Raw genomic sequence first — 21,436 nt, 5'->3', positions numbered from 1 at the left:
CTCCTCCGTTATCAGTCTCAATTCCAAGGGCATCTTCTCAGACAGACTTCCCCAGCAACCCTACCCAAAGCCACTCTGCCACCAGGACCTGTGACAGTACCAGTACTTGCTGTTTCACTGCTTACATGCTTATGAAATGCCACCCAACCCCAGTCACTGAGGGCAGAGATGATGTTTGCCTGGCTCACTGCCGTATCTCCAGCTGTTGGCACACAGTAGGCGCTGTGATATTGTGATATGATTAGAAATATTTATTCGGTCTTCCACCCCGGTGTGGGAGGCCCAGAAGACTTGTGATTGGTAGCTGGAGTGTGCGGGGGAAGGAAGGGGGAGGAGGGCGGACCCCTAACCTGTGGGATACTAACTCCAGGTAGTGTCAGAATTGAATTGTTGTACAGCCAGTTACTATCCGGAGAGCTGGGAAACTGGCCGGTGCGGGGGTAAAAACAAAACAAAAAACCCGTACATTGATGTCATAAGTGATGTAGGGAAAAACAATGCACAGGTGCTCAAAAAATGTTTGCAAAGGATTCACAGACTTAGATATCTTCTGACAGTGCTGCATTTTTTTTTTAATGCAAACTTAACAGCCCCATTCATACGAAATTATAGTGTCATCACCCCCTCCCTGTGTTGAGAGCCACCACAGTGAAGCCTCAAGCAGTCCCTAGAAAGCAGAAGTTAATTTTCCTGTGATGAACGGCCAGGATTTGGTTCTTTCCAAAGTCCTGAGAGGGGGATTTCAGAAACAAGTCATGAGGACTTCCCTAGTGGCGCAGTGGTTAAGAATCCGCCTGCCAATGCAGGGGACATGGGTTCGAGCCCTGGTCCGGGAAGATCCCACATGCCATGGAGCAACTAAGCCCATGTGCCACAACTACTGAGCCCGCGTGCTGCAACTACTGAAGCCTGCGCTCCACAACAAGAGAAGCCACCTCAATGAGAAGCCCGTGCACCTCGATGAAGAGTAGGCCCCGCTCACGCAACTAGAGAAAGCCTGCGTGCAGCAACGAAGACCCAACGCAGCCAAAAAATAAATAAATAAATAAATAAAATTTAAAAGTTCTCACTTTAAAACAAACAAAAAGAAACAAGTCATGAAACCCTGCCAAAATATCAACCATACCAATCATTCTTTTACAAGACCCACTTGAGTACTGGCAATAATTTTCAGAGCCCTAAATCACCTGCTGGGAGCCACAGAAAACCTCAAGGGGCTTTCAAGGGACTGGAGAACAGGTGCCCCGAAATACTTGTAACGTAATCACTATATAATGAAGTGTCACATCAAATTAGAACTATCTCAAAATAACAACCATGAACGATTATGCAAAGCTTTCTTGACATTTGGAATATTCTGAAAACAGCCTTTTCCCGTCCACGTTGGTCTCCAAAGCCCTGAGAAGGTGTTAAATGTCCTCCTGTCGCCTTGCCTGACTCAGGGCAAGGCATTCCACCTCAAGTTAAAAACCTCAATTTCCTCATCTCTGAAAAGGCCAGCTTGAATGCATGCCAAGTACAGTATTAGACCTCAAAAACCAAGTGATAACTTCACACGGCCACTGGAAAGAGGACGGATTATCTACCAGTGTAATCGGCGGGTTAGAGAAACCCACAGCTTAACCCCTGCATCAGTTACGGGCTGGCCTGATTGTCGCAAGGCTGAATGTATTAAGAAGCAAAAACAGCCCGGTATGCCCTCCGGAGTTAGACTCATTTGAGAAAACGCACCATTAAAACTGTACAGAAATGCTGATAATCAATACGGCTAGGAAGGAGGGAGCGCGACGTGCGGAAGGCTTTACCTACTTCTTTTTTTTCTAACTCTGCAGGAAGGAGTGAAATCAACATTAAAGGTTAAAAACTGCTACTAATTATGCCCTGATGCACTACTAACCGGTAGAAGACGCCTGTCCCAAGCGGACACAGGTGTTTTAAGATCTCATGAGTTTAACAGGCGAGAGTTACAAAACAGGCTCGGGCAAGTTCAGCTGAAAGGAGGGATGGGAAGGCTCGCGCTCTACCCAATCAGCCGCGTTTGGGTCCAGCCAGGGTTGGGTCGGGAGACCCAGGAAGCAGGGCTGAGTCTTCCCAGCGCCCAGATCTGAGCACCGCGGTTTGGAAAGCAGTCTTCCAGACTTTCTCGAAGAAAAAGAGCCACTGCTCTAGAGCCTTGCGAGATGTCAAGCGCAACCCGTCTGGGCCATACGACCCGAGTTTCGTTCAGGGCATGGAAAAGGAGTGGTTGCCCAAACCCACGTCTTCTCCTGGGTTCATCGGGTTGGCAGAGCCAGGTGGCCTACGGAGCTCAGCACCACACACTCGTGTTCTGGGGAGGAGGCGACACCCTCCTGAAACAGTCGGGATCCTTCGCCCGAACCCTGCCCGCCCCGCCCTAAGCGAAGTTCCTAAGGCCGAACGGGAAGACCTCGGGGTAGCCTCTAGGGCTTCCCCGTGTCCCTCTGGCCCGCCCGCCGCGGCACACGGTTTTCCCCGAAGGCCGAGCGCCGCGCTCCGGCCCGGAGCACTCACCCAGGCGGCGCAGGGTCACCCACCCCACTTGCGGCGGCGGAGCTGGGACGTGCACCCAGAGAAGCCCGCGCTGCCTCGGCTCCTGGCCCGGTCTCCCGACCTGTCTCTCCCGGCTCACCTGGCCCGCACAGCACTGCGCTGACATCGTGGCGGCCGACCACCACCAGCGCGCTTGCCGGCTCCCAGCTTCCCTCTGGCCCTCCTGGCTCCCTCCGGCCTCGAGCGTCCCTCTGCAAACCCGCTCACGCCTCCACGCGGCGTAGCCCCAGCTGAACGCGAAGCACTGTGGCCTTGGTAAAAACAACTGCCGCCAAACCCCGCCCCGCCACCACAGGCCCCGCCCCACTCGCCTGCTCCAGCCGCGGCGGCCGCCCGCAGCCCCGCCCCGTGCCCGCCCCTTCCCGGGCGCACCGCCTCCGAGCCCGCCAGCTCCGGGATCACGCTTCCGCTGGCGTCAGGCGGTGGGTGGTGGTCATCACTTCCCGGTGCAGCGCTGGACTGCGAAGTCTGTTCTCCAACGCGCCGGCCAGGTATTACCGGGCTCCTACGCCGGCCTGGCGGCGATCGGTCCCCAACCCAGGAGAGCGCGGCGCCCCTAGTCCCCGGCTCTGGTGGAAGAGCTGGTTGCTAACTCCAATAAACCTTGGAGCCCTTAGTGAGCGATTCTGAGTGTCCTGCACTGCACAGGCGCAATAGGGGTGGCCGGGTGGTGGTCTGTAATGCGCCTCGCGCCAAACTGGGATATCCACGGGATCCCTGTTCCAGAAATCCCTTTATCTCCCTCATCTGCCAAGAAAATTTCTCAACTTTTGGGAAAGTTCCCTCGGCCCAAGCTTCGAATCCCTGGGCTTGGCTGTCCTGCCCTGACGTTACCATGGCACTTGGGGGATCCTGGGAGAACCCTTTCTGTGCTTCCCTGAATATTGATCTGTTTTCCAGTCTCTCCCCCACCACCCGCGTTAAGAGCGCATCCCGGCCCAGGGACTTGGTTTGCATCCCTACTTCCTCTCGCCCGACTCCACTAAAAAAGGGTTCCCTATATTTGTTTGTTACATGCAGAAGACAGAGAGGGTGCCCCTAGTTTATCTCCCTACCCAAATCTTCTCTCCTCGCGGCCACTTTCCCAAGAAGAGGAATTTCTGTTATTACAAACTTTGTGCCAAGGCCTTTTTACTCCTTAAAATAAGCATTACAGTATATATTTTAGAAATGAGGCAACAGGTCTATTATTTAACACACAGGTTAAATAACTTGCCCTAAGCTTAACAGCAATGCTGAAGAAGCAATACTGGGACTGGAATCCACGTGTCTGATCCCCTCGGGCATGATACAAAGCTTGACCTTAAGCCTTTGGCAAAGTAGTGTCTTTGAGGGCAGTTTAGGAGGTGGAGACTAAGAGGAAAGTCGCATGGAAACCAATCCTTGGATTAGGAGCAGCACAAGATCTCCTAGAATTGAGGCAGGCTGGGAACTGGGATCCTCTACAAGAGTGCTTGCACCTGGACAAACGTCTCCTTGAGCAATAGGATACAAAAAAATTATGTAACTAAAAATAACTGCACACATGCACAGTTGAGGCAAAGCTGAGCAATAGGATACAAAAAGACCAGAAACAAACCACAAGTTGTTGAGGTGCCAGGAGCTGAAGCATGGTACTGTGCATGATCCTGTCCACCACCAAAGAGGTGGACAGACCATGTAATGTATGTCTCCTGCGAAACCCACCCATGCATCCCTGTTGTTACCCCATTTAAGGACCCAAGCAGCTTCACTCCGAGAGCTGGCAAGGGTACCTGTTTCTTGCTTTTGCTCCCTGATGCTGCAGCTCCAGCCCCAATAAAGCCTTGCCTGAAATTCTCCTCTGACCTCTTACCAATTTCTATTGATTAAAGAGTCCAAGGGCCCGGGTGAGTAACAGAAGCTCCTAGAATCTCAGCTGCCAGCGTTTAGAGGAAGAGAAATAATGGAGCAGGCCCTATTCAGAACCATGGAAAGTAATGACAGTTGGCTCTAACTATAAAATTTTTTTTTTAATAAATTTATTTATTTATTTATGGCTGTGTTGGGTCTTCGTTTCTGTGCGAGGGCTTTTTCCAGTTGCGGCAAGCGGGGGCCACTCTTCATCGCGGTGCGCGGGCCTCTCACTATCGTGGCCCCTCTTGTTGCAGAGCACAGGCTCCAGACGCGCAGGCTCAGTAGCTGTGGCTCACGGGCCCAGTTGCTCCGCGGCATGTGGGATCCTCCCAGACCAGGGCTCGAACCCGTGTCCCCTTCATCGGCAGGCAGACTCTCAACCACTGCGCCACCAGGGAAGCCCAAAATTTTTTAAATAATAGTATTAAAAAGAAAAAAAAAAGCATAAGCAGTATCAGACCAGTGCAGCCACCTGCTTGTTGGCAGCCTATGATTCATCAGAAGCCAAGGATCTCACCAAGACTGTCTAGTTAGGTTCACTGTCGGCTGGGGTGGTCACTCTGACCCCATTTCTTGCCCTGGGAGATTACTTGTGTGCCGGAAGATTTCGCTCCCCTGGGAAGAGCCAGGCAGCTTCTGGGGAGGGGGAAGATGTGAAATCTACCTAAGTTTGAGCCTGCTGGGACTACAAGGTCTCCTCACCTTTTAGGAGGAGCTCAGGAAGACGAGATCCCTCATCAGGCACCACTGGGTTACAGGCAGAGCTGGTAGTAGGATCCAGGCCTCCTGAATCCTGAACTCTTTTTTTCCAAATGGGTGCCAACATGGGAGGATTCTGTGACAATATTAACATCAGCCTGGCAAAGAGAGAATATCACTTAATAACTGGAGGATATGTAGACTGTGCCCAAGGTACCCAAAAAGCATAGTAGAAGCCTGAGCTTCTGGAGCCATAAAGTTGTAAATTTTAACTCCACCAAGAACTCTCTGGGTGACCTCTGAGCCTCAGTTTTATCATCTGCAAAACGGGGACTGATAGTGCATTAAACTCACCCCTACAGACCATGTGGTACAGGGCCTGGCCCTCATAAGCACTGACTAAATAGTAGCCCTGACTGGTATTAACAAACGAGTTAAAAAGACAATAACAAATAATCTATGCAGGCTGATTCCTCCTCCCTGCTGGAAGATCTCAAAGGAATATGACTATCGTTGACCAAAAGAAAAACGTACAACGTAAAGTGAGTTGAGTTGTATTCAGAGAACTTACTGTGGACCATAGCCCAGGAGGCAGCCTCTCAGATAACTCCAAATAGGGGAATTGCTCCAAAGAGATAAAGGAAGAGCCAGGATATATGTGAATTTTTTGCTGGAAAAAAAAAAAACAAACATGTAGTCAAACATAAAAATATTACTGCTAATCACAAAGAACAGACATCTCAAGTTAATTATTTTAATACTTTTCTATGAATGGGAAGATACAAGAATCTGGGGTTCTTGAAATTTTTCCGTAGATGTGCTTCTTAACTATATAGGGGCCAGGATGTTTTTCCTTAGATACGCATCTTAACTATCTAGAGGCAAAATGCAGAATGCTTCCTGTTTTTCTCCATCCTGAAGTCCCCTCAGGGCGCATTGTTGGTGGGTGACAGTGGCTAATGGCTTGATCCCTGTAGAAATGGAATGGCTGGCAACATTTTTTTCTTTACGCTAGGTCTGAAGGTTTACTCCTTTCCTGGCTCTGAGGGCTTTGCACTTACTATTTAAGGTCTGGTCCATAGTATCCTTTGCATCTGTGGTCAGTTAAAAAGAATAGAGGTAATGTCAGTAGACATAACATAAAACAGTGGCACCTTAATTTTATTTTAAGTACTCTGCAAGCCTTTTCAAGAAAGACAGTTGTACGCTGTTCCTAACAGGAAGGTAATTTTACAGTCCATCCCTTTTGATGTGGATTTTTCAGGAACAAGCAGTAATAGACCTGTTTCAATAGACTGTAGCTCTTGGCAGACCATGTGAAATATTCCCCCCACAAAAATGTTCTTAAATTAACTAAATTAGCTCCTTTTATACGATTTAATTATATATGTATATTTATGGCATATTATAAATAACCAGCTTATAATTTGCTTTTTTCCCCTCCTGAATTTAAAGATTTTTTTTGGTTTTTCCTTTTTAGGAAGAAGCCACTGTTGAGCTTAAAGACACCACTCACTGAACTGAAAACAATAGTTATATACATATGTTATTAAAGTAAAAAACATAGTCATACATTTGCTTTTTTTTAACTTTGAATTTAGAAAACTTCATTACAAATTTAATTTCCAGTTCAAGAAATGGCTTAAAAGCCAATAAAATTAATTATTCTAATTCCCTAAAATTTTCTCAACTTTGAAAAAAAAACCTAGTGATTTGTTATTGGTATTTAAATATAAAAGAAGAAATTTCTCCAATCTTCACTTATAAAGCTCTAGGGATCTCAATCTAGTAGTGAAAGTTTAATTAATTTCAGTTACAAGTAAACAATGAAGTATTCATTTAGAAACAAATAGCTATAAATTTGGGCTGCTATAGTGCCCCTGCCCCCCTCCTTATGGTAATTGCATTCTCCTTTATTTCTATTAAATTAATATATGTACAATGTATTTTAAATGTCACAAATATTACAAAACATAAAATAAGAAGTAGCATCTCCCTTCTCCACATCCTTCCTCTCAGTCCCTTCCCCAGAGGCAACCACTTTCAATTACTTTAGCAGTTTTTCCTTATTACCTCCATATTTTTTTAACATTTATTTATTTTTTTATTATTATTATTTTTCACGCCACGCGGCATGAGGGATCTTAGTTCCCTGACCAGGGATCAAACCCATGCCCCCTGCAGTGGAAGCACGGAGTCTTAACCACTGGACTGCCAGGGAAGTCCCAACTCCATATTTTTAAATAATATTTTTATGCTGTTACTTCCTGATCTGTTGACTATATTTATTGTGTATTATCTTTTATGTTCCATGTGGGCTGAAAGCTTAACCCACTGAGCACGTCTATCTGTTATCTTGCCAATCTAATTATATCACTTTTCATAAAATAATGTGTAATTAATTTCATAAATTAATATGTAACTGGCTAGTAAAAATTATTCATTGCATAGCCACATGGTGTATAATAATAGCATTTCTTTCTTGTCTCTTTTTATTTTTCATTCCCATCCCCCTTTCCTGGAGAGGCAGTATATTCTAGTGGTTAGGGTTAGAGGCTCTGGAGCCAGACCCTGCGATCAGACCTTTGCTTTTGTCGCTTATTAGGTCTGTGATTTTAAGCAAGTGACTTCTCTCTGTACTTCAGTTTCTTCCTCTTTAAATGCAGAGGATTAATAGAAGTATACAGATTAAAGCACTTAAATAGCACCCAGCATGTATTAAGTGTCTGGAGTTGTGTTTGACTCACATGGTTTTCTTTCTACCTAATCTTGATTTTTCTCCATTTGTCCATCTGATCTGTCATAATTCTTTTCTCCCAGATAAGCAACCATGTCAGATAATCTATCAATTCCATTTTCCCCAAGAGTCCTTTCTTTCTGGCAGACATCTCCAAGCTACTGCAATCTGGATCCCTCCAGGCTGCTACTGATGGCTGCCATCCTGGCATTCCCCTTGCTACTCTCTTCTTGGATATCTGGCTTTCTGGAGTCCTCTTTCTTGATTTTCTCCCTTGCTTTGGTGAATACATCAGCACCTTGGGACGCCAAACCCCTTCTTTTAACCCTATATTGACCTTCCTTGACCTGCTTAACTTAAAATAAAAGTTATTCATCTTTCTTTTTAACTCTAATCATTCTGTTGTACCCTCATCCTACCTTTAATTCCATTACCTCCTGTCTCCTCGACTTTCTCTCTTCCAAGCATTTTTTTTTTTTAATAAATTTATTTATTTATTTTTGGCTGCATTGGGTCTTCATTGCTGTGCACGGGCTTTCTCTTGTTGCAGAGCATAGGCTCTAGGCGCATGGGCTTCAGTAGCTGTGGCTCGTGGGCTCTAGAGCGCAGGCTCAGTAGTTGGGGCGCACGGGCTTAGTTGCTCCACAGCGTGTGGGATTTTCCCGGACCAAGGCTCGAACCCATGTTCCCTGCATTAGCCGGCGGATTCTTAACCACTGCGCCACCAGGAAAGTCCCTCTTCCAAGCATTTTAAGCCTTTGCTTTCTATTGAATCATTCTCAAGCTCCAAACATGGTCAGATTTCTCCTAAATTAAACAACAAACGAAAACCTCATTTCAACTCAGCGACCACCTTTTCCTCTTCTCTTCATCTTAAAACTTCTAGAAAACAAAGTTTGGTGCTCCACTCTCCTGAACTCTCTCTGGCCTGGCTTCTGTCCCTCTAGGCCACTGAAGCTGCAAGCTTCTGAGGTCACTGGGGCCCCCAGCTCCTGTTCCTAAGCCTATTTGCTTTAACTCCTGCTTAAAATCATTTTCTTTTTATCTCTTTATCCAAACACAGAAAGAAAATTGAATATTACTCCACTAATTCCCATTTAGAGGAATTTTTAAAGAAGTGTGCTTTTATTTTTCCAAATTCAACTAAGACAACAAATAAGCTAACAATGTGTTGCCTAGTCAAGATTTTTAGGGTAAATGCTTTGGGAAACCGGAGAAATCTTTTGTAATCATCCTCAGTTATTTTGTACTTAGAGAAAACTAATGATTCTTCAGAACTCAAATGGGTGCTTTAAAAGTTTTGTCTCAGTATTTTAAAGATTCTCCCTTTAATCCATTTCACATTATTAATTTGCTTGGAAAGTCCTTTGAGTGTAAATAATACAAAGGAATATACTCCTATATAACACCCCAGGGAACCCAAATTCCAAGTTAATGAAGAGGGTAGAGCGTTGTTCAACAGGTTTTTCAGCATTGCTCAACCCTTCTGGGAACAAATTAATATTTTTTAAAGTCCTCTTGGACTAAGGGCCTAGTCTTCATATCAATGGAAAGAATATATATGTATATTCTTCATATATAATATGTATATATTTCCCACACACCCCCATCTCTGAGATGTATCATTTACACTCAGATTTTGTTACCTCTTTCTAAGAAAACTCAGTAGGAATGTTTAGAGAGGCTTTGCATCTCTAACTTAATTAAACTATATAGTTGTCTTTGAGTAGATTTTCGAAAGTTTCCAATTTCTTCTCTTAGAGATAACATTTGGGTAAATCAGGCAAATAATTATTACAATCACTATTCAATCGTATTATGAACTTGAACGAACATTTCTGAAAACAACTCATTTCTGTTCTTCTGCATACCAAGGAAAATTATTTTGACTTCTTTGGTTTTAAAACTCAATCCAGAAAACTTTCCATTTCCTGATTTCAAGTAAACACATTCAGAAAAGCTTGAGGTTGGAGGTTGGGGTTTGGGGGGCTGGGAGGGGGACAAAAAAGAGAGCAGGCATCCTTTTCAGTTTTCCTGGTTGATCCACTCTAATTAATTTCCTGAGCAGAAGAACAAGAGGTGAGCCCATTTCTTCAAATAAGAGCACTCTGTGTTGTCTTATCTTTTTAATGTGTATTTAAAGGGACTACTCCTGCTGATTTGTTTTGAATTTGCTTCATAAGATGCATCCTTTGAAGTAAGCGATCCTTGGAGGTGATTGGTTTTAAAAGAATCATGGGCAGTTAAATGCCTGTGAAACCATATAGTTTCATGAAAATCAATAAAAGGCTTTCATTGAGGGTTTCACTTGAAAGGTGTTTACATTGTTCTGTGAAGACTGGAAAAGCAAAAGAAGCTTCCTGAGGTTCCACAGAAAGACAATCCAGCTTCTTCATTCATAATAGGATTTCAGTTACAGAAGAGCATTTTAGATTCAAGAGTAGGGGAATTTTAAATGGCTGAGAAAAATTGTAAGAAAAACTTCAAAGAACATTTCATTTTTGTTTCCCTCTTTAATGCAAAAGGAAGGGAAATACACCAAGTGAAGAAAGTTAATAACTCTGAAGCCCAAATGAAAAGTTCTAAAAAACAGCTGCTTTAAGGGGGAAAAAAAGAATGCATTTATTGAACTGACATCATCAATCAACAATTTTCAATATCTTTCTGTGTTTTCTCCCATGCTGATTCTAACAGGTTGAAAGCAAGATTAAACACTCCTATTCCTTTGCTTTATATAAAAGCAGTGGGCTTCTATTCCATAATTGGACTACATTTTTTGAAGAAGCAAATGGAGCCTTAGGCACATTCATTTCTGACCCACCCCTCAAAGTAGGAAATCCAAAATGGGGGTGTGTGGCTTGAGTCACAATAAACTGAGGCAGGGAACAAGCACCAATTTTTATTTATTTATTTATTTTGCTGGGACATAGGGGCAATTAGTAGAAATGCAGAGTTAAGGCCACATTGTAGACTTGAAGGTGGAGAGGTAGAGACAAGGGAAGGAGGAAAGCATAAGACTGTCCATTTAGCAGAGAAAAGTCTCGACTAAAATCTCCCCCAAGGAAAACCTTAGATACCAATTTGTGAAAGGCCTGTGCTGTACGTAGTCAGTCTCCGGATTTACCTTCTAGCCCCGGAAAGGTTAATAGTGATGACTTCATACCTTTATCCTGAGATAACTTGGGGAGATTTTCCCTTTTAGAAGTACTAGGTTTCCTGCTGCTGTTATTTTTAAATTCCTCTGGAACACAGAGACTTTTGGAAAAGTAGGAGACAGAGTAGAATGTTTTAGCTTCTACCCTAAGAATAGGTGTGAGGTTCAGTGATTGGGAGGAAAAAAATGCCAGTAGATGTAAAGCCTTTTGGCTTTTATGTCTTTAAGAATGCCAGATGCTGACCCTACCTATATGTCCACTGCAACCAGATGCAGGGTGGCGATCAGCCCGGACCCTGGTCCATAGGTGATGTTGTCACCATCTTTCCTCAAGCCCTGCTCCATGGGAATCTCCAAGAGGAGACAATACCTTAACCCTGTCACCTAAAAAAAATGCACAACGTAAAAGTTGAAAATTATGTCTTATTTGGCGGACAAAACTGAGGACTTAAGCCCGGGACACAGCCTCTCAGATAGCTTTAAGGGACTACTCAGAAGAGGTAAGGGAGGAGCCAGGATATATAGGCGTTTTTACAAGAAAGACCAGGTAGTCACAACATCAGAAGATTACTGTTAGTTAAAGAAAACCAGCCATCTCAAGTTAAGGCATTTAGCGCTTTTCTATGTATGGGAAGATGCAAGAATCTGTGCTCGCCGAAATCATTCCTTTGGTATACACCTCAGCTATCTGGGGCCAGTATCCTGTGCTTTCTCATCCTGAGTCTCCTCAGGGTGCACCGTCCAGAGGGACTGCAGCAGTTGACTGCTAGATGGCAGGCATCCTGTTTCTATCCTGAGCTCCCTCAGGGCTCACTCTTGGGGCCCTGTAATGTCATGGCTTTGATGGCTGCAACATCCTTTGTTTACTGATATGGCAGGCAACATTTTTTCATTGATAACCTAATCAGAGTTCTCTAACTTTGGGGGTCAGTTACACAGGGAGTGCTGGGGGCAAACAGGCCTTTGAACAGTTGTTAGTTCAGATGTTAAGGTATAAACTCCTGGGCTTCTGTTTTACCATAGTTGATACTGGGGCCCATGGGTTTCAAGGAAGTGCCTGAGCCAAGAACTACCAGCTCTTATGTGATGGGAGGCAGGGGTAAGGGAAACCCATCATGTCCCATTGATTTCCAAACTTAAACCTAGTGCCTTATTTCTGCTTTTATGTCCAAATCAGGACAAGGGGTCACAGGGCACCTCAGGATGAGGACAGCTCATACAGTGAGGTTTGTCTTATATTTTTGTTCTGGTGAAATAATTTTAAAACAAAAGGGAAGAGGTTTGGGGTTCAAAGTGGCAGATTTAGTGATAGAATTTATCTCCCCTCTTTCACAATAGCTACATTTGTTTTTTCTGTAAATTCACTTTTATTAGATTCCATATATAAGTGAGATCATACAGAATTTGTCTTCTGTCAGATTTATTTCACATAGCATAACACCCTCAAGTTCCATCCATGTTGTCACAAATGGCAGGATTTCCCTTTTTATGGCTGAATAATATTCTATTATATATCTCACAGCTTCTTTATCCATTCATTCATTGATAGACACTCAGGTTTTTTCCATGTCTTGACTATTATAAATAATGCTGCGATGAATATGAGGGTGCTGGTATCTCTTCCAGATAGTGATTTCACTTCCTTCAGATATATACTCAGAAGTAAAATTGCTGAATCATATGGTAGATATATTTTTAATTTTTTTTAGGAACCTCCATAACGCTTTCCACAGTGACTGTACCAATTTACATGCTCACTAACAGTGTAGGAGGGTTCCCTTTTCTCCACATCCTTGCCAGCACTTGTTCTCTTGTCCTTTTCATAACAGCCATTCTAACAAGTGTGACAAGATATCTCACTGTGGTTTTGATTTGCATTTCTTCCTGATAATTAGTGATGTTGAGCTTTTCATGTACCTGTTAGCCGTTCAAATATCTTCTTTGGAAACATATGTATTCTGGTCCATTGCCCATTTTTTAATCAAATTATTTAATTTTTTACTATTGCATCTGAGTTCCTTATATATTTCGGATACTAATCTCTTATCAGATGTATGTTTTGCAAATATTTTCTTCCAGTCCATAGGTTGCCTTTTGATTTTGTTGGTAGTTTATTTTGCTGTGCAGAGCTTTTTAGTTTAATATAGGCCCATTTGGTTTTTGTCTGTTCATTTGTTTGTTTGCCTTTGTTGTTTGTGCTTTAAGTGTCATATCCAAGAAATCATTGCCAAGACCAAAGTCAAGGAGCTTTTTCCCTATGTTTTCTTCTAGGAGTTTTATGATTTCAGGTCTCTTACTTATTTATTTATTTATTTATTTATTTATTTATTTATTTATAATTAAGAATTCAACTATTTTTTTAAAAATATATTTATTTATTTATTTTGGCTGCACTGGGTCTTAGTTGTGGCATGTGGGATCTTCATTGAAGTATGCAGGATCTTTAGTGGCGGCATGCGGACGTCTTAGTTGTGGCACGTGGGCTTCTTATTTGTGGTGTGTGGATTCTTACTTATGGCATGTATGCGGGATCTAGTTCCCCGACCAGGGATCGAACCCAGGCCCCCTGCATTGGGAGCACAGAGTCTTACCCACTGGACCACCAGGGAAGTCCCAAGTCTTATATTTATGTCTTTAATCAATTTCAAGTTATCTTAGTGGTGTAAGATAGGTATCTTACATTTATTCCTTTAAAATGATAGTAAAGGAATAAAAGGAACGAGTTCCCCACATTAAAGCAAATAAGAGTGGATGAGAGATATGGACAGTTTCTGAAAGATAGAAAGCTGGAAGAGGAAAATGGTGGTGCATGAGGCTGGGTGGGGAAGCTGCTACCTACAGTACAAGCCACAAGCCAGGGAGATGCTCCCAGGGAGGGCACTAGTTTGACAAAAAGAACCCTGGAGAGGCCCTTTAGAGACAAGAGAGGGCCAGGATGATACTCCATGAAAAAGCAAGAAAATTAATAGAAATTCCTAAATAGCAGTAAATTACTCCCATCATCACCCCCACCCAACCTCCTGTGGATTAAATACTTGGGAACAGCGTTCTCCCTACCCTTGCTCCCCCAGATAAAATCAGATTAGCACCAGACATCTCATTTGCAACACTGGATGTTAGTAACACAGCGGAGCAACACCTTCAAAATTCTGAGGGGAAATTACTTTGAGCCTAGAATTATACAGTACAAGAAAGTAAGGTACTGATTTTTCAGATTTTAGAATGAATCCATGAACGTTGTATAAATGGTTTAATTATGGGTACAGAACAGTATGTAAATGACAGAAAGTTTGGTGATGTCTAAGTGTAGATGAGAGAATTCAGAGGATGGGAGGTTTGAGGCGAGAGGGTTAAAGGGAGGGTAGAGCCATTAATTACCTTGTCTTACTGAGTCGGGAGTTGTGGTAGGCAGACTAATGGGTCCTCAAAGATGTCCACATCCCAATCCCAGGATCCTGTGAATATGTGAGGTTACATGGCAAAGGGGAATTAAGTTTGCAGATGGAGTTAAAGTTGCTAATCAGCTGCCCCAGAGATGAGGAGATTATCCTGGATTATTTGGGCAGGCCCAATGTAATCATAGGCTCCTTATAAATGGAAGAGGGATGCAGAAGAGAGAGAGCCAGAGAGATGGCAGCATGAAAATACCGATATGGAGGTGTTGGTTTTGGATAAGGAGGTGACTGTCCAAAGAGCTAAAACAGAAACACTGAGATTCAGGAAGTTGTTCCTGAGGAAACTTTGTGCACTGGTGGTGGGAATGTAAACTGGTACAGCCATTATGGGAAACAGTGTGGAGTTTCTTCAAAAAATTAAGAATAGAACTACCTTATGATCTGGCAATCTTGCTTTTGGGTATATATCCAAAGGAAATGAAATCTAGATATGGAAGAGAGATCTGCATTCTCATGTTTACTGCAGCATTGTTTACAATAGCTAAGATATGGAAACAACCTAAATGTCCACTGATGAACGAATTGATTACAAAAATGTGTATATATGCACAACAGAATAGTATTCAGCCTTAAAATGAAGGAAATTTTGCCATCTGAGACAACATGGAGGGACCTGTAGGACATTATGCTAAGTGAAATAAACCAGGCACAGAAAGACAAATACTGCATGATCTCACTTAAATATGGAATTTAAATAGTTAAACTTACAGGAGTAGAGAGTAGATGGGGATTGCCAGGGGCTGGAGGGTGGGGTTGGGGATAGAGGAATTTGGGGAGATGTTAGTCAAAGGGTACAAAGTTTCAGTTATGCAAGAAGGATAAGTTCTGCAACACTGTATTGTATACATGAAATTTACTAAGAGGGTAGATCTTAAGTGTTCTCACCACAAAAAAAGAAAGAAAATAAAAAGAAAATGGTAACTATGTGAGACTATAGATATGTTAATGAGTTGGATTATAGTGATCATTTCACAATGTATACATGTATCAAAATAGCAAATTGTACACCTTAAATATGTAAAGTTTCTATTTGTCAATTTCAAAAAAAAAAAAAAAAGCTTGAAAGAAGCTGTCCCTGAGGAGCAAGACCAGTAGTGAGAAGGAGTGGGGTAGAGGAAGCTGCTTTTTAGTATCAAACTCTTCTTTTAAGGTTGAATTTTTAGACATATGCAGATGTGACTTTATAAAACAAAGGCAGGAGGGACAAATACTGGTTTCAGAAGGGACATCACAAAGGCCCAAGGAATGTCAGATTTTCCAAATCCCAAGGTTGAATGGGCACTTCTTTAAGAGGAGGTTGATCTTACACCTGGGGACCACATAAACAATCAGTTCTGATGTTTATGGCAAATGTTTCATCATTTAAGAGTTAACAAACCAGTATTTGATAATGTTTTACTTTAAACAATTAATTAGAGTCATTCTAGATTATCCGTCCCTCAGTTGCATTCCCAAGTGTTTTGTTGGGTGGACAAGAAAGGGATGGAGCCTGAATTTTGTACTGCCCACATGGAACAGTCTCTAGGACTGACCACATACTAGGACACAAAACAAATGCCCTGGTATGCCATGTGAGGTGTCCCAAGAGTCAATGCCATTCCTCATGGGTCTCAAGGATCAAAGCCAGAGAGCTACTGTGCCAGAAGACTTACCCTAAATAATGAGCTGGGGTTAAAAACTCACCCACCCTAAAACAGTCCTCAGGAGCTTATGCTTTGGGAACACCTGTCTACATGTGCTTAACTGTGAAATATAACAGTCATTTACTTAAAGTAAATCAGTAGCAGTTTAAAGAATAAAGGGAACACCTGTGTATGCCCTTCCTATCCCCTCCAAAGTTAATGTGTATCCTCAGTTTTATCTTAATTATTCACTTCCTTTTCTGTATTGTTTTACCAACTATGTATGCAGTTTTGAATGTTCTATAAATGAAATCTCATTGTATATATTCTATGAATAGTTTCTTTGCCTGAAAATTGTTTTTGAAATTAAATTGTATTATGCATGTAGTTATAGTTCATTAATTTTTACTACTGTATAATATTCCCTTGAAAGAATAAATTGCAATTGATTTATCCATTCTACTGTTGATGGACACTTAGGTCATTTCCAAGTTTCTGCCATTCTGAAGAATGCTGCTGTGTACATGATGGGAGAGGTAATCTACCTTGAGCCCAGAGCATCCCTGTACATTCCATGCAAGCAGAAATACAAGGTCCTGACTGCTTTTTGCTTAGGCCATTTCTCAGGGTTGTGCTTACAGCCAGAAACCTTAGGGGTGTGAAATACTGTTTCCTTCCAGGACAAAGAACAGGCTCACTGTAAAAGAGGTTGATTCCTCTAGCTCAGCATTCCTCAGCTGTAATGTAAACCCATTATGTGTCACACCCATCTGAACCCCTCCAGTGTCCCTTCCTTGGGACTTGGGGACAAGGAGAACTTGTATGAACATGATACTCAGGCAGCTTGCTGTGCTCTGAATAATAAAGTCCTTTGTCTCTGACCCAAGAATCTCATTTTCTGCCAGTATCCATAAAACAAATTAACTTAACCACCCAAAGATCTGAAAACAGAAACAGACTGAGATTCAATTAGTTGTCCCCAAGGAGCAAGACCAGTGATGAGGAGGAGTGGGGTAGAGGAAGCAGTTTCAATATCAAATTCTCATTTCATGGTTGAATTTTTAGTCATATTCAGGTGTGACTTTATTAAAAAAAACAAAAACAAAAAACAAAAAAAACCAGGGGTGGAGGAGTCACAACCACTGATTTGAGAGGGGACATCACAAAAGCCCAAGGAATGTCAAAATCCTTGTAGGATAAAGTCATAGACCCTGACAGCACATTCTTGTCCCTTTCTCTTAGTGAACATGTCCAAGGGAGTGTAGAATTGCTGGGTGGTGGAGTTTGCATTTTATTAGCTAATGGCAAACTCTTCCCATAGTGGCTGTACCAACTTTTTTTCTTTTTGGTCACACCATGCAGCCTGCAGGATCTTAGTTCCCCGACCAGGGATGGAACCCACAACCCCCCTGCAGTGGAAGCATGGAGTCTTAACTACTGGACTGCCAGGGAAGTCCCTGGTGATACCAACTTTTATCCCCACCAGTGCAGATGAAGAGTCTGGTCTCTCTAGAATTTATGAATTAGTAGGGTTAGATGCTATTATTATATCCTTTTTTTTTTTTTTTGTAGATGAAGAAACTGAAGCTGAGAGAAGTTAAGCAACTTGCCCAACTTTGGCATGCAAGCAGTAAGTGGAAGAAACTGGGATTTGAACCCAAGCAGTCTAGCTTGAGTGTGTGTGTGTAACAACTGTACTATGCTGCCCTAAGTAATATGCTGAGTGATTAAAGACATATAGAGTTTAGAGTGTTTAAAGAACTTTTAAGAAGTTAATGAGACAGGAAAATGTACGTTTTAAAAATTGGGGCAAGGGACTTCCCTGGTGGCGCAGTGGTTAAGAATCCGCCTGCCAATGCAGGGGACACAGGTTCGAGCCCTGGTCCAGGAAGATACCACATGCTGTGGAGCAACCAAGCCTGTGCACAACAACTACTGAACCTGCGCTCTAGAGCCTGCGAGCCACAACTACTGAGCCTGCACACCACAACTACTGAAGTCCACGTGCCTAGAGCCCGTGCTTGGCAACAAGAGAAGCCACCGCAATGAGAAGCCCACGCACCACAACAAACAGTAGCCTCCACTCACTCCAACTAGAGAAAGCCCACGCACAGCAATGAAGACCCATCTCAGCCAAAAATAAATAAAATTTTTAAAAAATAACTAAAAAATAAAATAAAATAAAAATTGGGCCAAAAAGGCATTTTACTGAGGAGGAAACAGGAATGGTCATAAACACAAGATAAAATGTTCAAATTATTTAATAATCAGAAGACACAAATTGAAATCACAGTGAGATGCCATTTTACACCCACCACGTTGTAAAAATTAAAAATACAATGACAAGTATTGAAAAAGTTGGAAAGTGCTTAAAAGAGTGTCTGACATATAAGTTTTATATAAATATTTGCTATTATTGTTATCATCATCGTAGTCATCATCATTATATTAATACTACTACCACTACCTTTATTAACCTTTTGTCAGTTATATGTGTTTTCTCCTAGTGTATGGCTACTGTCTTTATGATGTTTTTGATTAACAGAAATTATTTATTTTACTATAGTTGAATTTGTCAGTCCTTTAAGAAATCCTTCCCTACGTGAGGTTATAGATATTCTCCTGTATGAGAATAAAGATCTCCTTGTATATATTTTTTTTTTTTCTAACTCCTAACCAGTTAGTTTTTTTTTTTTTTTTTTTTAATTTATTTATTTATTTATTTAATTTTTAGCTGTGTTGGGTCTTCGTTTCTGTGTGAGGGCTTTCTCTAGCTGCGGCGAGCGGGGGCCACTCTTCATTGCAGTGCACGGGCCTCTCACTATCGCGGCCTCTCTTCTTGTTGCTGAGCACAGGCTCCAGACGTGCAGGCTCAGTAGTTGTGGCTCACGGGCCCAATTGCTCCGCGGCATGTGGGATCTTCCCAGACCAGGGCTCGAACCTGTGTCCCCTGCACTGGCAGGCAGACTCTTAACCACGGCGCCACCAGGGAAGCCCGTTGTATATATTTTTAAAGTTTTATAATATTGCTTTCAGTCTTTAATCTCTCTTCTGTAACTTATTTTCTCATATGGTTCCAGGTAGGGATCTAATTTTCTTCCAATATGGCCAATGAATTGTCCCTATGCTCTTTATTATATACTTTACGCTTTCTTTTTTTCTTTTTTTTCAAGTTTATTGAGATATAATTGACACATAACATTGGGTAAGTTTAAGGTATATAATGTGATGATTTGATACATGTATATATTGTGAAATGATTACCATAATAGGGTTGGTTTACACCTCCATCACCTCACATAATTAACCTTTTGACTATGTAGGGTGGGAACATACTCTTAAGCAACTTTCAAGTATATAATACAGTATTGTTAACTATAGTCACCATGCTGTACATTAGGTCCCCAGAACTTATTCATTTTATAATTGGAAGTTGGTACCCTTTGACCAATATCTCCTCATTTCTCCCACCCCTCCAGCCCCTGGCAACCACCATTCTACTCTCTGTTTCTATGAATTCAGCTTTTTTAGATTCCACATATAATCCAGATCATACGGTGTCTGTCTTTCTCTGACATTTCACTTACCATAATGCCCCCAAGGTCTATCCATGTTGTTGCAAATGGCAGAATTTCCTTCTTTTTCATGGCTGAATAATATTCCATTGTATATATATTCTGTATCATCTTTATTTATCTGTAGATAGACAATTTTAGATTGTTCCCATATCTTGGCTATTGTGATGAATGCAATGAACGTGGGAGTGCAGATATCTCTTCCACATCCTGATTTCATTTCCTTTGGGCATACACTCAGAAGTGGGACTGTTGAATCATATGATAGTTCTATTTTTAATTTTTTTGAGGAACCTCCATACTGTTTTCCATAGTGGCTGCACCAACTTACATTCCCACCAAGAATGTACAAGCGTTCCCTTTTCTCTACATTCTCACTAATGCTTGCTGTCTCTCTCTTTTGATAACAGTCATTCTAACAGGTGTGAAGTGATTGAGGTGATAACTCATTGTGGTTTTGATTTGCATTTCTCTGATAATTAGTGATGCTGAACAATTTTTATGTGCCTGCTGGCCATTTGTATATCTTCTTTGGAAAAATGTCATTTCAAATCCTCTGCACATTATTAAATCAGATCTTTGATTTTTGGTTTTCGTTTTTGTTTTTGTTTTTTGGCTATTGAGTTGTATAAGTCCCTTATAAATTTTGGATATTAACCTCTTATCAGATGGATGGTTTGCAAATATTTTCTCCCATTGTGCAGATTGCTTTTTCATTTTGTTAATTGTTTCTTCTGCTGTGCAGAAGCTTTTTCGTTTTATTTAGTCCCACTTATTTATTTTTGCTTTTGTTGCTTGTGCTTTTTGTGTCATTTCTAAAAAATCATTGCCAGGACAAATGTCAAGATTTTCCCCTACTTTTTCTTCTAGGAGTTTTATGGTTTCAGATCTGATGTTTAAGTCTTTAATCCATTTCAAGTTATTTTTGAGTGTAAGACAGGGTCCCAGTCTCATTCTTCTGCATGTGATTATTCAGTTTTCTGAGCACCATTTATTAAAGAGACAATTCTCTCCCTATTGAGTATTCTTGGCTTCCTTGTCAAGTATTAGTTGACCATAAATGCATGGGGTTATTTCTGGACTATCTACTCTGTTCTATTGGTCTCTGTGTATGTTTTTATGCCAATACCATACTGTTTTTTATTTATTTATTTATTTATTTATTTTTGGCTGTGTTGGGTCTTTATTGCTGCATGCGGGTTTTCCCTAGTTGTGGCGAGCAGGAGCTATTCTTCCTTGCAGTGCGTGGGCTTCTCATTGCGGTGGCTTCTCTTGTTGTGGAGCACGGGCTCTAGGCACATGGGCTTCAGTAGTTGTGGCATGTGGGCTCAGTAGTTGTGGCTTGTGGGCTCTAGAGCGCAGGCTCAGTAGTTGTGGCACACGGGTGCTCAAAGCCGTGTCCCCTGCACTGGCAGACGGATTCTTAGCCTCTGCACCACCAGGGAAGTCCCAATATCATACTGGTTTTTTTTTTTTACTTTTTAAATTTATTTATTTATTTATTTTTGGCTGTGTTGGGTCCTCGTTTCTGTGCGAGGGCTTTCTCCAGCTGTGGCAAGCGGGGGCCACTCTTCATCGCGGAGCGCGGGCCTCTCACTGTCGCGGCCTCTCTTGTTGCAGAGCACAGGCTCCAGACGCGCAGGCTCAGTAATTGTGGCTCACGGGCCCAGTTGCTCCACGGCATGTGGGATCTTCCCAGACCAGGGCTCGAACCCGTGTCCCCTGCATCGGCAGGCAGATTCTCAACC

The 21,436-nt window shown here is 42.2% G+C and overlaps 2 protein-coding genes and 1 long non-coding RNA gene across 5 annotated transcripts in view; all 3 read right to left on the bottom strand.

Moving 5' to 3' along the window:
• The window catches only part of SERINC5 (serine incorporator 5), an 83,781-nt gene extending 80,928 nt beyond the window's left edge, over positions 1-2,853 (bottom strand). The window contains exon 1 of one of the 3 annotated variants that reach the window (XM_082458172.1): positions 2,651-2,853. Coding sequence is in view for 1 of the 3 variants with exons in the window: in XM_082458171.1 (XP_082314297.1) it covers positions 2,651-2,677 (27 nt within the window). In the remaining 2 variants the exon portion in view is untranslated. Of the gene's footprint in view, positions 1-2,532; positions 2,558-2,650 lie in introns of those variants that run through there. The other 2 variants (XM_082458171.1, XM_082458173.1) reach the window with 2 other exon arrangements.
• Positions 2,854-4,569: 1,716 nt separating this feature from the next.
• Positions 4,570-21,436, bottom strand: part of LOC309659003 (uncharacterized protein) — a 162,358-nt gene continuing 145,491 nt past the window's right edge. Inside the window, exons 3-4 of the mRNA XM_082458329.1 lie at positions 5,717-5,815; positions 4,570-5,303 (exon numbers count right to left, since the gene is read on the bottom strand). Coding sequence (XP_082314455.1) covers positions 5,132-5,303; positions 5,717-5,815 — 271 coding nt within the window. The 3' untranslated portion in view covers positions 4,570-5,131. The remainder of the gene's footprint in view (positions 5,304-5,716; positions 5,816-21,436) is intronic.
• LOC309659059 overlaps positions 5,834-21,436 on the bottom strand; it is a 98,715-nt gene continuing 83,112 nt past the window's right edge. The window contains exon 3 of the long non-coding RNA XR_014262554.1: positions 5,834-6,239. This is a non-coding gene — a long non-coding RNA (uncharacterized lncRNA). The remainder of the gene's footprint in view (positions 6,240-21,436) is intronic.

The sequence above is a fragment of the Balaenoptera physalus genome (assembly GCF_965194825.1).
Source record: "Balaenoptera physalus genome assembly, chromosome: 3".
Classification (NCBI taxonomy): Eukaryota; Metazoa; Chordata; class Mammalia; order Artiodactyla; family Balaenopteridae; genus Balaenoptera; species Balaenoptera physalus.
Note: the sequence above shows the minus strand (reverse complement) of the source record. Positions and strands in the feature narration are given on the sequence as shown.